Source organism: Limanda limanda, chromosome 8 (assembly GCF_963576545.1).
Source record: "Limanda limanda chromosome 8, fLimLim1.1, whole genome shotgun sequence".
In the NCBI taxonomy this organism is placed as follows: Eukaryota; Metazoa; Chordata; class Actinopteri; order Pleuronectiformes; family Pleuronectidae; genus Limanda; species Limanda limanda.
In genome coordinates this window covers 24846145-24861583 of record NC_083643.1, presented here as the reverse complement: position 1 = coordinate 24861583, position 15439 = coordinate 24846145, and the positions used below count along the sequence as shown (strand labels likewise).

The 15439-nt window shown below is 39.3% G+C and overlaps 1 protein-coding gene across 3 annotated transcripts in view; it reads right to left on the bottom strand.

Annotated features, from left to right (window-relative positions):
* The window catches only part of ptprz1a (protein tyrosine phosphatase receptor type Z1a), an 88993-nt gene that overhangs the window by 55883 nt on the left and 17671 nt on the right, over positions 1-15439 (bottom strand). For all 3 annotated transcript variants that reach the window (XM_061077029.1, XM_061077030.1, XM_061077031.1), the window contains exon 2: positions 2419-2481. In XM_061077029.1, coding sequence (XP_060933012.1) covers positions 2419-2481 — 63 coding nt within the window. The remainder of the gene's footprint in view (positions 1-2418; positions 2482-15439) is intronic.

Below are 15439 nucleotides of genomic sequence, written 5' to 3'. Positions count from 1 at the left end.
GGTTAAATGTTGAAATTGCAAAACACATTATTGTTAATTAATTAATACGATTACAAAGGTGCTATTTCGTTTTACAATTTCAGTAATTTTAGACAGAAAAATGAAATCATCTACATTTATTTTACAGTTGTAGTTGAAAATAGCTTTAGCTAATGGATATGTTTATTTAAAATCTAATAATTTAAACTTATAATACACCTCACAGAAGTCTTGTCCTGTCTGTAACTTTTTCTCGCTTTTATATTTGAGGCCCAAAGAAGAAATATAACTTTCACCTTTAACAACTAAAACTCAGTAACATGAGGTCCTTGTGACCTTGACATTTGACCTTCAGGCGCCTAAATCTAACCAGTTCATCTTTGAGTCCAAGTGAAAGCTTGCACCAAATCTGACGACATTCCATCAAGCTGATCTAAAGATAACATGTTCAAGAAAAACAAAAACGTGCTCTGTGAGGTCTCAATAAAAAGAACATTTCACATTGTTAACTACGTGTTAGAGTCCTCTCACAGAAGTGGTCCAGAGGAATTATTTTTCAATCACTGCTGTTTTCTTAAATGCCCATAACATTCTTCTTGTGGCATTTCAATATTTAAACAACAGCAGTGGGAAAACACTTGATTACTTTCCAGACATGTGCAACACATATTTAAGAGTGCCTGGCATCTTTATGGGATCCAGATGACCGTAATTGTGGTAATTCAAAACTTTGTGACCCTGAGTTTTTTTTAATACGCTTAATAAATATCTCCCAAAGAGTTGAACCATATACATGTAAGAGGCCACGTGAGGCAGAGTTATATCAGAATATTCCATTTCGAAATTGAAAAATGTTTAATTCATATTAAGGCCAAATTCCAAGCATGCAAATTGAATATGCTGTTTTTCTGAATTGCCAAAATCCATAAACCCCATTCTTTAAACAAAAACTGGCAAAGTAACTTTATCAAATCAATCACATAGTGGGCAAAACTGTAAACACTGTTCATTCACAAAATCCCATTTAGCAGTGTAGTGCACTTTGACTCACACTGACACACATAGGCCCCAAAGGTTTAACACAGAGAACTAAGCTGCTCTCTTTGTTAATACACAACCAATAAGAATTTAACACACACATGTCCAATCCTGTTACTGTATGACCATACAACACTAAACGTCATCAATGTTTCAGATGATCTTCATCAGTGGTCACCAACCCGTCTATCCACTCTCTGGACTCACAGGCTGTGGTCGCTCTGCAGATCAGCTGTGTGTCTGTTAGCACAGGCAGCATGTCTGCTACTGGCAGAGGAGCTGCTGGTTTATCTGCCGCATTCCCTTCAATACAAGTTGGATTTATGTACTAAACTGATTTCAGGACTCTACGGTATGCACATCTTCTGGTCTGTCGATAAAAATCAAAGCCCCATTAGAAGGAATGAATGGATTCAGAAAGTGAAATGCTGGTTGTGGGAAGTGTTTGTGTGGAAATACGTTTTTGACATAGACAGATAAACACTGTGACTCACAGCAGAATAGACAGAGAATATTATCTATCACCTGAGTTTTAATGTTTATCTGTTCAATTTATGTCACAAACATGAATGATTGCAACAATTCCTGTATCCGTTTCAAAATTAATTTGTTAATTTGTATTAAAAAAAACGTGTTTTATAGTTAAATGTTTGCAGGAGCAGAAAATGCACAGCTACAGACTGTGTAGTACTTTCTTTTTTTGGGTACAAAGGACTACTTTTATATAAGGAAATATTCGTATTTGCAAAACATATTGTTGAACTGAGAAGATAAAAATTGTGCATCGAACAGTAAATGTGGTTCTGGGTAAAAATAAATAGTTTTGAATCAATAGTTTTATTTAGTCAAAAGTTTTGTGTGTGTAGCTTGAATTTGGGGGTTTGTGTTTACTATTTTGAGAGGAAGTTGCAGGAAATGCGTTTTAGCAATACAGAAAAACTGTAACATGACCTGTAACAAATTTGTTATAAAATATTTGAAACATGTTGGTTCTGGTGTTTTCATGGAATTTGTAGACCACTAGATCACCTGACATCTGGTTTTCTTAGTCTTGGTTAACAAACAAGCAGCAACTCCAAGTCCATTAACAACTGATATTCACATGCAGAATCTATTTATAGTGAGTAGCTGACAGCTAACTGGGCTAGACACCATGGAACTACATTCTACTTTTGCTTACTGTGACACACCCACAGACTCTATCAGGTGTTGAGTGACAGGAAGTGTTATTACACAGTGGCACGCAAAACTGTCACAAAACAAACACTGAACTGTGGTTAAGCCACTGATGTCGCTCCTCAGAAAAACCTCCTGACCAGTGACTCATAGCTTATTATTCCACTTCAACAAGCAGAGGGAGGGAAAGTGCTGCCTGCACAGCTTTTGATCAACTTTGCTCACCTGCGTATGACCAGTCGATGTCTTCTGAGAACTTGCGTTGATTTCTGTAAGCATATCCTTCAGCTGTAAAAAGGAGAGAGAGAGACTCATTTAAACAATAAGAAATAAGAGAAAATCTGTCATGCTGCATGTTGACTTCATATTTAAACAGTTGAATCCTGTGAATTCTGAAAACCTGTTCACTGCAGCAAAAACACAACATTTAAATTATTACAATCAATGAAAAGATATTTGGATCATTAAAAAAAAGTACATTACTCTTTTTTCACTGTGCCACAAATGATCAGGGTGAATACAGAGCAATGGTGAGAACAAATGGTTAATTGGCCTGTATTCAAAAAGGGCTTTTTACTCAGTTCTCTACAGTTTTGCCATTCAGCCATTCACAAGCACATTCCTACAGTTCATCTGGTGCAGCGCTTTCTCTATCACACATCAATCCTCCACTGTCGGCACAGACTTCAGAGGGCAATTTTGGATTCAGTATCTTGCCCAACGACACTTTGGCATGCAAAATGGGGGAAACTGGGATCAGACCGTCAACCTTCTCTTTAGTGGACAACCCGCTCTGAGCCACAGCCGCCAAGTGACAGGACTCACAAAGCTTGATGAAATATGCAAAAATATAAAATATGACATAAAATAAAGAAAGGGATGAATAAAGTCAATAAAATAATCAAGTTTAGCTACTCTCTCGTTTTTCTTTCTCTTTAAATACAAGCAAAAATGACTCAGTCCATGAACTTCAAGTGTTACTTCAGTGGTGAGGTTGTAAAAAGTTTTACATAAAAAATGTTACGAGGCAAATGTCCTGAGCTGACATATTCATTAGTCCGGTTGGACTTTAATAGGTTTTATTTGATTTGCTGCCTCAGATTTGCTGCAGAGGTTTGAATGAACAGATGCCAAACAAAACCACAAGCTGCAACACACACTTTCAGATGTCGTGCAGCTGAAAACTGCCACAGGCTCTGTTCCACTCAAACAATAAAACATCAAGCTGGTGAGGGTCAGTGAGTCACTATAAAAGTCTCTATAAAAGTGACCTTGTTTGCCATGATGAGTTTTTATAGCTGCTCGAAATATAATAAAAGCACCCTTAGGTTTTCAAATCTCTGTTGCTTAATAAATGCTCCCTCCCTCATGGGGCCGTGATGAGCTGGCATTTCACGCCTTTTGTACAATTTGGTCCCTTCTGCACCAATTGGTCCATATCTGGGCTAAAAGGTATATTCTCTGAAAAAACATAGCATATCTGCAATGTCAGAGGATTTCTACATATCCAAGATGACTGAGAACCCTCGCACAGCCCTTCCTCACTGCTCCATCTTGAACCAGCTCTTCGAGGGAACGACTCTCATCCAGAAAACCTGCCTGGACAGCAACATCAACACTTTGGTGGTTCAGAACCAAGATCTGTTTAATTCAAAGTCTGGGGGGGGTTTGGATTATGGTGACCATGAGACCAACTGCAACTTTGTGATAATGGCAAATCCAGGGGCAGCTGAGTGGCTGACCTCAGCTCTCTATAGCTGGAGAGTGAACATGAAGAAGCTCAGCTAGGTAAGGCGGTGCTGACTGGTCTAAGCCCACATACGGCTGTCAGGAGGATGAGGCCACATCGAAAGAACACAGTTCGTTCCAGACGCTGTCATTAAGAAAGCGGGAGGGAAAGCCTTGAGCCGAACCAGCACACCGGCAACCTTTCCCCTTCTCCTGTGGGGCTTTTTCTGGGGTAAGGCCGCACAAGGGCTGGCACAGGTAATCCGGGATGTGAGACAAGAACGGATTGCCTCTAGTCTTGTGTTTTGACAGCTCTAAAACCTCACAAGAAGCCTGGATGTTCAGTAAAGCTTGGCGATCATAAACGAATAGTTACATCCCAGCAGCAAATAGAAGGGACAGGTAGCGAGACTCTGACAGACGGCTTCAGTCGACACTGGCTTATACAGCATATTGAATAGACTGAATTTGGGCCATAAATTCCACATCTCACACCACTTTTTGGATATATTGGTCCAAAAACTACAAAAAACAAACCTGTCGTTCTACAAGACTGATGCCTTGTCCACAGCACACATCTCACTGATCATCATCATCCCTCCCTACCTCACTTACTTCTTCTGGACCTTGCCTACAAACTCGGACCACTCTGGCTCTGTCACGTATATATTAAGAGCCCATCGGGAGGTGACATCATTAACCCGAGCGGCTGTCCCGGCATCTGTCACGATAATGAAGTGGAGCCATAAGAGAACGACACCTCATAACCATTACAGAGCGCTGAGGGCCCAGGCTGAGAGACACAGAGCAGAGGTCACGTGACACTAAGAGGGAATAAAGTGATGTGATGAGGTGTGTGTTTGAAAGCTGCAGCAATACTGAATATGAAAGGTGGAATTTCTCTGACATGTAATCATTTTCTCAAGCCCCTTTCTACAGTACAATTGTAAGCACACCAGCCACAGCTGGGAAGAGATCCATATCCATACATGAAAATACAATCAATGTTATCTTTGGTAGAGATTGTCTTCCATCAATCAACCCTATTTTCGTTGATCCTGGCACGCCTGTGGACAAATTCAGAAGTGTTTCCACTGTCACCTTTGGTAAAAACCTTGGTCCAGACAGCTTGTGCATTTGTTTTGGAATCTGAAGGTCTGGTCAAGGTACAGTTTAATGTTCCACTCAGTTTAATTCAAACAAACAAGTTTGAGTGACTTTGACAAGGGAATATGACCAATATAATAACAGATACCACAACATACAGTAGATTTACACAGCCATGAAAACAATGATTTCCATTGCATATTCAATAATCACACGATATTGTGACAGGAACTGAAAAAGACATAAATCACACACTAACATTGAGAAGTCATTTAAACACATAGAACACAAAATAAACTGATGGTCAGGAGCATTGTTTTTTATGGCACATGAACCAGAGGTCGCACTGTAACACCAGGCAAAGCACCAGTTTAGTCAAGGCCGTTTAGCTCCTCCACTCATCTCTCACTACTGAATAGGGAGAACCATAGACAGAGGTCTGGTCGGCTTACTTCTTTCTAAATGAACACCCTCAGATTCTTTGCTTTTCAAACTTGTAGTCACTTACAATTTACCAGACTTCACACAGCTCCCTCATGAGTCACTCGATGCTGTAGAGAAGTAGAGTAAAATTGGAGTTATGAAGAATAAAAAAAAAAAAATAATAATATATCTGAAAGCAGCTTCAAAGCAGCAGAAAGACACAAATCAAAGCCTCTGGTCAGAACTTTCAAAAGAAACCAGGATGCAGAGATATTAGGGAGAGTTCACCCCAAAGTGAAAGATGTACTCATTATCTACTCAGCACTATGCCGATGGAGGGGAAGTGGAAGTGTTGTTTGGTTTTTAGAAAAGATCACAGACGGACATTTAGGCCAAAAGGAACACAACCAGGGCCGGGTCTAGGCAGGGGCAAGAGGGGGCCTGGCCCCCTCAAATAAATGTTGTGCCCCCTCAAACTAAATCCCAATTTATAATAATAATAATATAATAAAGCACAATGCCCCCTCAAGATTTGTGGCTGCCCCCTCATACATGCCTGTCTAGACCCGGCCCTGAACACAACACTTCACCCACCCCTCCATCGGGGTGAAAACACTTTTAACAGGGGGAAAAAACTCAGAAACTTCAGGAGAGTTGTAAAGACTGCCTCCTCTCTCAAGACTGACAGAAGTGCAATAGATGTTCCATGCAGCAGAGCACATGAGCAAAGACAGATTCAAACATAAACTACACAAGAAGAAATAAAACATGGATCTTCTGCATGAATTTATAATCTTGTCTGTGCAACAAACTTCAATCCGAGACAATTAAAGTGTCAGACAGTGTTTGCAGCCTCATTTCCATATTTGAACTCATGACCCCACCTGTATGTGGTCTGTTCAGTATAAGTCTGTGGTAAATTAGGAGATGAGGCGTCCTGCTGTGCTGTGTTTATTCCCTCTAAACTCAGGATGATAGCAGTCTAATCCAGGATTACAAGTTTGACAGTCTGCAGAGGGAAGATGTCGCCTACAGGAAATGACTTTGGTTTAGCTCCACTTTATGAAGATGTTTATACCAAAGTTTGCATGTAAAGCAGGTGAATTCCAGGCGTGCAGATAGTAGTCTAAGAACGTCAAGACCAAAGAAGCTGCTTTAAATGAAACGTGTATAAATTAAGAGGAGATCACAATGGAATGGAAAGTTTGGATCTAAATGTACAGTAGATCTTCAGTAGAGAGAGGACATGGAGTGACGTTCCACATGGTTTTCCAAAAAGGAAATAATGCAATATGGCCTGAATGTAGAAATATAAATAAATCTATTAAATTGACTTTGAGATTGGACCCAAACCACATCAATTATTTTTGTTGCCTTGTAAAGAACAATAAAGTTTTGCAGTTTGTGATTGGATATCACCAGGATGCACTCCCCAGCATTGTTATACATAAAGGTCAGTCAACTTCAACTCGTAAAGCAACACAATGTGTTCTATACTTTTTAGAATGAAACAAATTTGATCTTGCAATTAAAAAAAAGGACATTATGTAGCTTGAATTTGATGGCAAACAAGACCAAACATTTTTGGTTTGGAGGTTCCTGTTGTCGGTCCAATGCACCAAACTATGAATCCTCCCTACATGTATGAAACTTTACTATATTTGGATGAATTAACCACTACATGAAAGTTATATCTTAAGTTTGTGCCCTTTTCTGATTTTCACTATTCACTGACTTCACCTTATTGTCTACCTGTTGTTCTTTCATGCTTCATAAATTTCCCTGTCTTAATTCAAGAGTGTGTTCGTTCAGTTTGAGGGACTTATGGATTTCACATTCAGATTTTGTAATGCTTTTACTCAAAACCCTGAACTTGCAATCAAATACCGCTTGTGCTTAGATTTGCTTTCCACTCAAATATTTGTTGATTGGACAGAACTCCTGCTCTCCACCTTTACTTCTTTGCGAGTGTTGTGCAGGTGGTTACTCTAACCTGGTTCATGCACTCACATAGGGGCCTCTTAATGAAGTAAATCTAACGCACCCACAACGAGGCCTAGACACTTGTTGCACATAAAAAAGCGCAGAAGAAATAGTACAAGAGCAAACATTTCAAGCTAGCACCAAAAACAAGTGCAAGTTTACAGTTGAGCACAAACAGAGCGTATCTATGTACAAACTGGCTCTATTTAAGTGTGAGGCTGTTTTTTTTGTGAAAGCATTACAAAAGGTATTATTCCAACTGAAAAATCATGCTCTTGAATAAAGATAGAGAAATAAACACTATCTACATATATCGAACTCTGCAACAAGAAAGAAACAGCAGCAGTGATTTTAACCTATTGTAATCTGCAGCTTGTCATTGTTTGGGGATTGTGTGAGATTTGCCTGTGAGACATTGAGTTTTGGAGTTTAGAGTTTTTTTCCTTCGAGAGAAAAAAGGCTCTTCTTGTTTTTGTGGTGCAGCAGAATCATCCCACGACGGGCTGGTCACTCATTTAATTTCTGCTTAAGTGTACAGAGTTTAATCCTTTGAACTAAAGATGGTTGAAATGTAGAAACATGATCAAAGTCCAGCAGAGAAGACTCCTGTTTCTGAGGATAAAAGACTGACTGAAGAGTTACAAAGTGGAATAAAACCTCCCGACGAGGCAGAAACTCACTCGTTGCTACTTTCCCATGAATCATTGCATGACCACAAGTGGAGAATGAATGCAGTTACTGCAATGCATTCCAGCTGTGTTACAGCTTCTGTCCGCCGGTTGCAGCTTGTTCCCTTCAGAAAGCGACAATAAAGAAACAATTGGGCCGTTGGTTGTTCCTGTCCTGAAGTGTCTTTGCAGTTGCCTCGCTCTGGTGGTGTTATTCACTCCACTGCTTTCACTTAATCACTGACCTCCAACACGGTGGCAGGGTCACGACCTCTAGTTTAAAGGTCAGAAGGGAGAAGTTCAAGTAGCAGCTTTAGACCGTTATCACCTCGGGATGGAGGCCGTTCATCTGTCTCTCCAACACTTTGATCCAGAGAAAATATCCAAGCTCTTACTGGAAAGCCTGAAAGGAAATTTACGTTCCCTGTCTTAGAAATGATGATCAGCAGTGTTTATGGTGACACCCCCCGAGACTCCTCTCTCTCTCTTCCACAAGCATCAGGACATAATTTCCTCCTTTAAAGAAGATACAGGATATAAAACTGGAGGAGATGTTATGGTGATACAAGGATCTCGACATTAAGTGTCAGTAGCGCAGCACAACACATATATCATCAGTGGCACAAGTCCAGGTTGCATGAAACAGGGGGCACACACAATAAATGGCTGCAACAGTGCCTTGTGGAAATTCAAGCACCATGCCAGTGTGTTCTCAGCATAGCTCATGCCAGTGAAACTGAGCAGAGAACTCTCCCTCTGTGACCTCAGTCAGGTGGGTCAGGACAGACAGGAAGCTGGGAGCTGTGTCTCTGTTAACCCTTTGATACACAAGCTATGCAAACCCCCTCTAAGGCACAACATGGGTCAAAAATGACCCGTATTGACTTTCAATGTTATTTCATGCACGGCTGAGTGTTTCTTTGCTATATTTTTGGAAATCTAATTATTTCATCATTTAATATTCAAAGTATTCATTAGATATCTTGTTTTTGATTACCACAAATCATTATTTTCATTTTATCTTTCATAATTTATGAACTAAAATAGTTTTTGTATTTTTAAATCAAGTTTACACACATGGGTCAAAAATGACCCGATGGAGTTTAAATTGTAAATATCTTTGCAATAAATGTATTTCATCATTCAGAATTTCAGGAATTCCTACTTGTTTTTGATCATCACAAATTCTTGTTTTCATTTGTCCTTTTCTACATTTTTAATAAAAAACATTTTTGTATCACTACCCTTCCATGGGTCAAAAATGACCCGTATTCATTTCACATGTTATTTCATGCATGGCTGTGCTTCTTTGCTATATCTTTTAAAATCTATTCATTTAATCATTTAATATTTCAAAGTATTCATTAAAATATCTTGGTTTTGATTGACACAAATCATTATTTTCATTTTCTCTGTCTTAATTTTTGAACTAAAATAGTTTTTGTATTACTTCATCACGTTTACACACATGGGTCAAAAATGACCCATGTATGCAAGTGTGAATTTGATAGGAACCTTTGATTTGTAAATGTTTGTAGTTAGGAACATGTTTACTGTGGACAACTTTTCACATGCCACACTTGTCAAAACTACTTGTCAGAACTAAATCATTCTGACCTAGCTATCGTTAGCTAGAATTTACCTAGCTTCCATAAGCTAACATTAGCTAGCTAAAAGAGAATATGTTAACAGCTAGCTAATAATATTGGACATATTTTTTTACCCACCAGTAGAGGGAAATAATGTTCAAATGTTATGTGAAGTTATCTTTTCACAAGATATCAAATATTTTCTTAGGTAAAACAATTGTAAAACAAGACGTACATGAATCAGATGTGCAAAAGCAGCCCGTTTAGTTCTGACAAGTAGTTCTGACAAGTGTGGCATGTGAAAAGTTGTCCACAGTAAACATGTTCCTAACTACAAACATTTACAAATCAAAGGTTCCTATCAAATTCACACTTGCATACATGGGTCATTTTTGACCCATGTGTGTAAACTTGATGTAGTAATACAAAAACCATTTTAGTTCAAAAATTAAGACAGAGAAAATGAAAATAATGATTTGTGGTAATCAAAAACAAGATATTTTAATTAATACTTTGTAACATTAAATGATTAAATAAATAGGTTTTAAAAGATATAGCAAAGAAGCACAGCCATGCATGAAATAACATGTGAAATGAATACGGGTCATTTTTGACCCATGTTGTGCCTTAGAGGGGTAGTGATACAAAAATGATTTTTATTAAAAAAGTAAATAAGGACAAATAAAAATAAGAGTGTGTAATGATCAAAAACAAGTTAATTGAGGAATTCCTGGAATTCTGAATGATGAAATTCATTTATTGCAAAGATATTTACAATTAAAACTCCATCGGGTCACTTTTGACCCATGTTGTGTATAAAAGGGTTAAGGTGGAAATGGAAAGCAGATGGTGTAAACAGCAGCTCTGACATGAGACACCTGCTGCTCCCCGACACTGTGTGTGTGTGTGTGTGTATGTGTGTGTGTGTGTGTGTGTGTGTGACGTTTACAAGGAAACTCTTTTGATGTGAGGATGTTTCAGTTCAAGGCTCACTATAAGTCGTGATATTATAACACCTGTACAGGCCTTTATATGTCAGTGTGTTAAGTCCGGTGCAGTTCGTATCCCTTTCACTCTGTCAGTGTTAGGTTCTAACAGTGTTACCATCTGAGCTCATCCTTGAGAGGCAGCGAACTGAGCGCTTCAGGGAAATCTTCTACTGAAACAGCATCCAGGTTGTTCTACTGTGCATGTTTTAGCAGTGCCAACCTTTTGATGCAGTGGCCGTTATAAACCTGCCTTTTTGAAATGGGCTGTTTGCTCTTTCTGAAACTGTAGAAGTGACCCTCAGTAAATGAGCTGCAGCAGGACTCAGTCCACAGAACCCTGAAGCTGCACAGACAGCAATCACCTCTTTATTCAAAGTTCAGTGAATCTCAACTCACTGCAAAGAACCCTCAACTGGAGAATCAGTTGTTGCTGTTGTTGTAAACATGCTCGTTGTTTTGATCAACAATGTCTATGTTGATGCGTCCCAGCCGCTGCTGCTATAGAGCACTGGTCATTTGTTTAATCAAAAGTTTATAAATATTAACACTGAACCTCCTTGGGCCCTTAGGAATACACATACAACTGTAAAGACGATAAGATGAAGAGTTCTCAAGATATGCATTCCACACACAGACAGAAGGAGAGCGGCTAAATTTAAATACTTTCAATTGTAATGATTGTCTAGGTTGTATCCTACTTTATATTACAATCTCAGAGCCAACTCAGGGACCATAACAACTATTGGATCAAATATAGTTTCCTGCTGTTTGTTGCTTTCGAGGGAATTCTTGCAAGAACCAAAAACTATTTAACTTCAGTTTCTGTTTCAGTTTCACTCCACAGATTCTTCTCTGTGTGTCAGATCCTCCCTCTGCAGCGGGACAAACATGACTCATCTGACAGGACCACATCAAACACTGCAGGTTTCACTTACAGGCCACACAGCTGACACATGAGTTGGGCTAAAAGGCTATTGTGACTGTGACGATAAAGAAAACACCAGCTCGGTCTGTAACAGTTACATAACCGTGTGTGGACAGGAAGTGCTTACAAAACGCCCCTGGTGACAGTAGTGTTCATTAAAGTCAAAATCAGAATGTATTGAACGGCGCCCCTTCAACCACTGATCTTTATTTTATAGCAACCAGCTACAATGTGCTTACATGTTTTTTTTATAATGTGCCTGCATTTCTGAGCCATGCTGGAAGGATTCCTACATGGATATGATCATAGGGTGTCCACCACTTTGGTCCAAACTGAAATATCTTACATGGTCAAGATGATGGCCCACTTACCTCTTGTATTGATGATCTACTTTTGTGTATTTTGTATTTGAATATTTCTCTTTACGATGTAACTGATATTAAGTCTTGCCTTTTTTTATTCAAACAGGCTTTTTTTAAAATAATATCTCATGAAAGAAACTTAACATTTTTGAAATATATATATTTATCATGGAATGAATGTGCAAAATGCAAGGTTAGCTCCATAAAAGTGACTTTTAAAGATCTAGAATTGAAAGTCAGCAATTTTTCTAGGAATTATAATGCTGCTATAAATGTCAGTGCTGATGGGCATTTGACAGTAAAATCAATCTTATCAAGACATGCTGTAATCATAAATACAACAATTTAATGAAATGAACATAGTAAACAGTGCTTTAAGAGTAGCTGACAACATGATTGAAAACATAGTCCTACTGTGAAGGCTGATGGTTGTTTAATGTTTAACCTTTCTTCAGTGTCTGTAATTGCTGACTAGTCTATTTATGTAGCTGTGTTTGTTGGTTTGTAAATCTACTGTAAACCAGCACACAGCAATGGAAGCAAGTAGAAGAAGCAGAAAACTGAACGAGTGTTTCCGCTGAGCTGAGAAGTAAAAAAAATGTCAGTTTTACTGTAGAAGCCAAGAGGCAGGTATGAGAACTCAGAAAACTGCAGTAGATTAACAATTCAGGGGGCGTGGTGTGGTGAGGGGTGGTGATACGTGCTTATGTTTTACTGAAAAAGAGTGAATGATTCGAATGGATTCTATGGGGAACTCTTGCTCAACGTCTGTACGGAGAGAAAAAGACCACAACTGTGTCAGTGTGTTTATTCAGTGGAGAGTGGCCGGCTCGGCGCTCCGGTCTGTGGGAGTCCCGCTGCCTCCAGCCGGACGCTGAATAAGAGGATTAGCCGAGCCTTGGGAGAGCCGGGACGTCCACAGGCTGTGGGGGGTGAGAACTGCAACCCACGCCAGAATGTGTGACACCCCGGCCCCCCCCAACAACCACCCGAGTCCCTGTCCCCTCCGCTCCTAATGCCAGGGGGGGACCAGGGTCTGAGAAAGGTGGGGGGGGTTTGCGTAATGCCAAACTGCAAAGACTGGAAGGGGGCGCGGCATCTGTGGACAGGCTGGGCTTTTATTTCTGGTGGCACCATATCAGTGTTGTCTGGCATGTTTCAGCTCTTTAACTACACATTTTCACGTGACAGTGAGGTCATTTCCTTCCTTTCTTCATGGCAGCTAATGATTTTCTCGGCTTGTCAGGATAAATATTTGTTAGACAATATATTGTCCCAGAAATAATGGCAATAAACGATAATATTGTCATTTTAAGAGACCTTATTCTTAACCACTGTCTCAGAATTCTGAGTTCAATCCGTGTATAAGGAAAGTCCATTTCCCCCACAGGCAAAGCACCATTCAGTTCAATCAAGTTAAATCAGGGCAAAAACAACAAAGATAGCCTGCTCTGGGTCCGCAGATCTTCTCAAACCAACAACCCAGTATTGTAAACAGAAAGAGAAGCCTCCGTATCACAGTTTAATACGTTGTTTCTATACGTACAGGGCACTCAGTACTGTTGACGGTCAACAGGTTTCTTGCACCATTTTTCAAGTCTGAATGCTTTTTAAGACCTTTTTAGGACCTCAATAAATGTAATTTAAAAAAAATTATAATAACTATTTCTTTGATAGAGAAGATAATTTATTCAAACCTATTAGTAGAAAAATCTGAATAACTAATAACAGACTAATAACATTGAGTGGGGGTAATATTGTTGTAAAACAACACAAAATCATAAAATGCCTCCTTACTGCTCCTGTGGTGCCATCAAAGTGTCCTTAATCACGACATTCAAATTTGACTCAAAATGGCGTAATTTACACCATGTTCTCAGGTGTGGTTTTACAGGTGGTTCTAAGATGTTAGATCCATTTTCCTTAACAGACGCAGTGTGTACTCTTTGATGATTTGTGTCAAATGTTATTGAAGTTTTGTCAGAGGCTGTTAAACAGGTCAGCAGAAAATAGAGTTGTGGTGACAGAGACATGACAGTGAAACAACACTGTTGGACGCCACATCCCAAGGCAAGATGAAGGTTTAGCTCCAAACTCAACAACCGGACATTCCTGAAAACCGGAAATTGAAGAACCATGAGGTTATCACAACATAAATGAAGCATTTGGGCATATGGAGAGACTCCAGCTTAGATTCATATTCCTCAGATAGAGGGGGAAATAGTTGATTCATCCAGACTTACAGTGCCAAACACCATCATCATCTATATATTATTCGTGTGAAACTGATAATCAAAAATTTACATTTTCCCCTAAAAACTTCAAATAGCAATTGCAATATCCATCAACATAACGACACAATCATTTTGTATGTACATTATTATGCCATAATCAATATAGTTGAGTCTGACAGGCCACACCTCTAACCCCATTGTGTATATTAGCACTGTGCCGGACACAATGTGTCTGAACAGCTGGACTGTTTTACACTTCAGAGGTCTGACCGCCGGCTTGATCTGTCAGCAGACGAGAGAGAAGAACCACAGAGCTGCTGTCATAACATGTCCACTTCAGCTACTGTACAAATCCTGTGACACGGTTATATCTTTCATCAAACCTCCTAGTTCTGGTTCTGTCAAGAAGGGGCACCATAGAACCATCTCTCGGTTACACAAGTTCAAATCTCCTGTGACCAGTAAACAGAGAGCTAAAGCAGCTCCGATCCTAGATCCATTCAGCTCCAAGTCAAAGTGTAAAAGTGTAATAAAGGTGATTATTCTACATTTACTAAAATGTAATCAATGCCAGTGGTGTTTAGAGTATTTACAGAATACATACACACAAATTAATCAATAAAAAAAGAGACACACAACAGCAGAACACAGTTAAAATCAGTTACACACATGACTTAAATTGACAATTGAAGGTCTAACGTTAACTAAACAAAAAGCAGTTTTCATTAGCCAACCATTCAATATGGTCTAATAATGAGCATGTGACCAGTTTAATATGGAAGTGATGAATGATGGCATGTTGCTATTTATGAATTTATACCAATGTCTTTCACTGACAACTAGAGATGCCCTCTCAGGACAGACGAGTTAACCTGGGATCTTTATAAGACCTGATGGACAGAGAACCACTCTGTGAAAGTTACTACAAACAAAGCTGGATTGTGGGTAATGGCCATTTATAACCTTAAGAGTTTGTCTAAAATATATATCTTGAATAACATCTCGTCAATCAGTGCTCCTGGATGAGAAGAAGGAGGCTTCTTCCTAAGAGCAAACCGATCTTGAAGGGAGGATGTAAATGAAGATGGACAGTTCATCAGAGTGGTACTGGAACCAGATGTCCTCCCTCGAAACTTGCTGACTGAGCTCTTGAACTTTCACCATGTACTGTAACGTACGTTTTAAGCGTCTCTGCGTCAAGTGTGTTTGGCTGCTGCAATTATGGTCAGTTTTGTAAT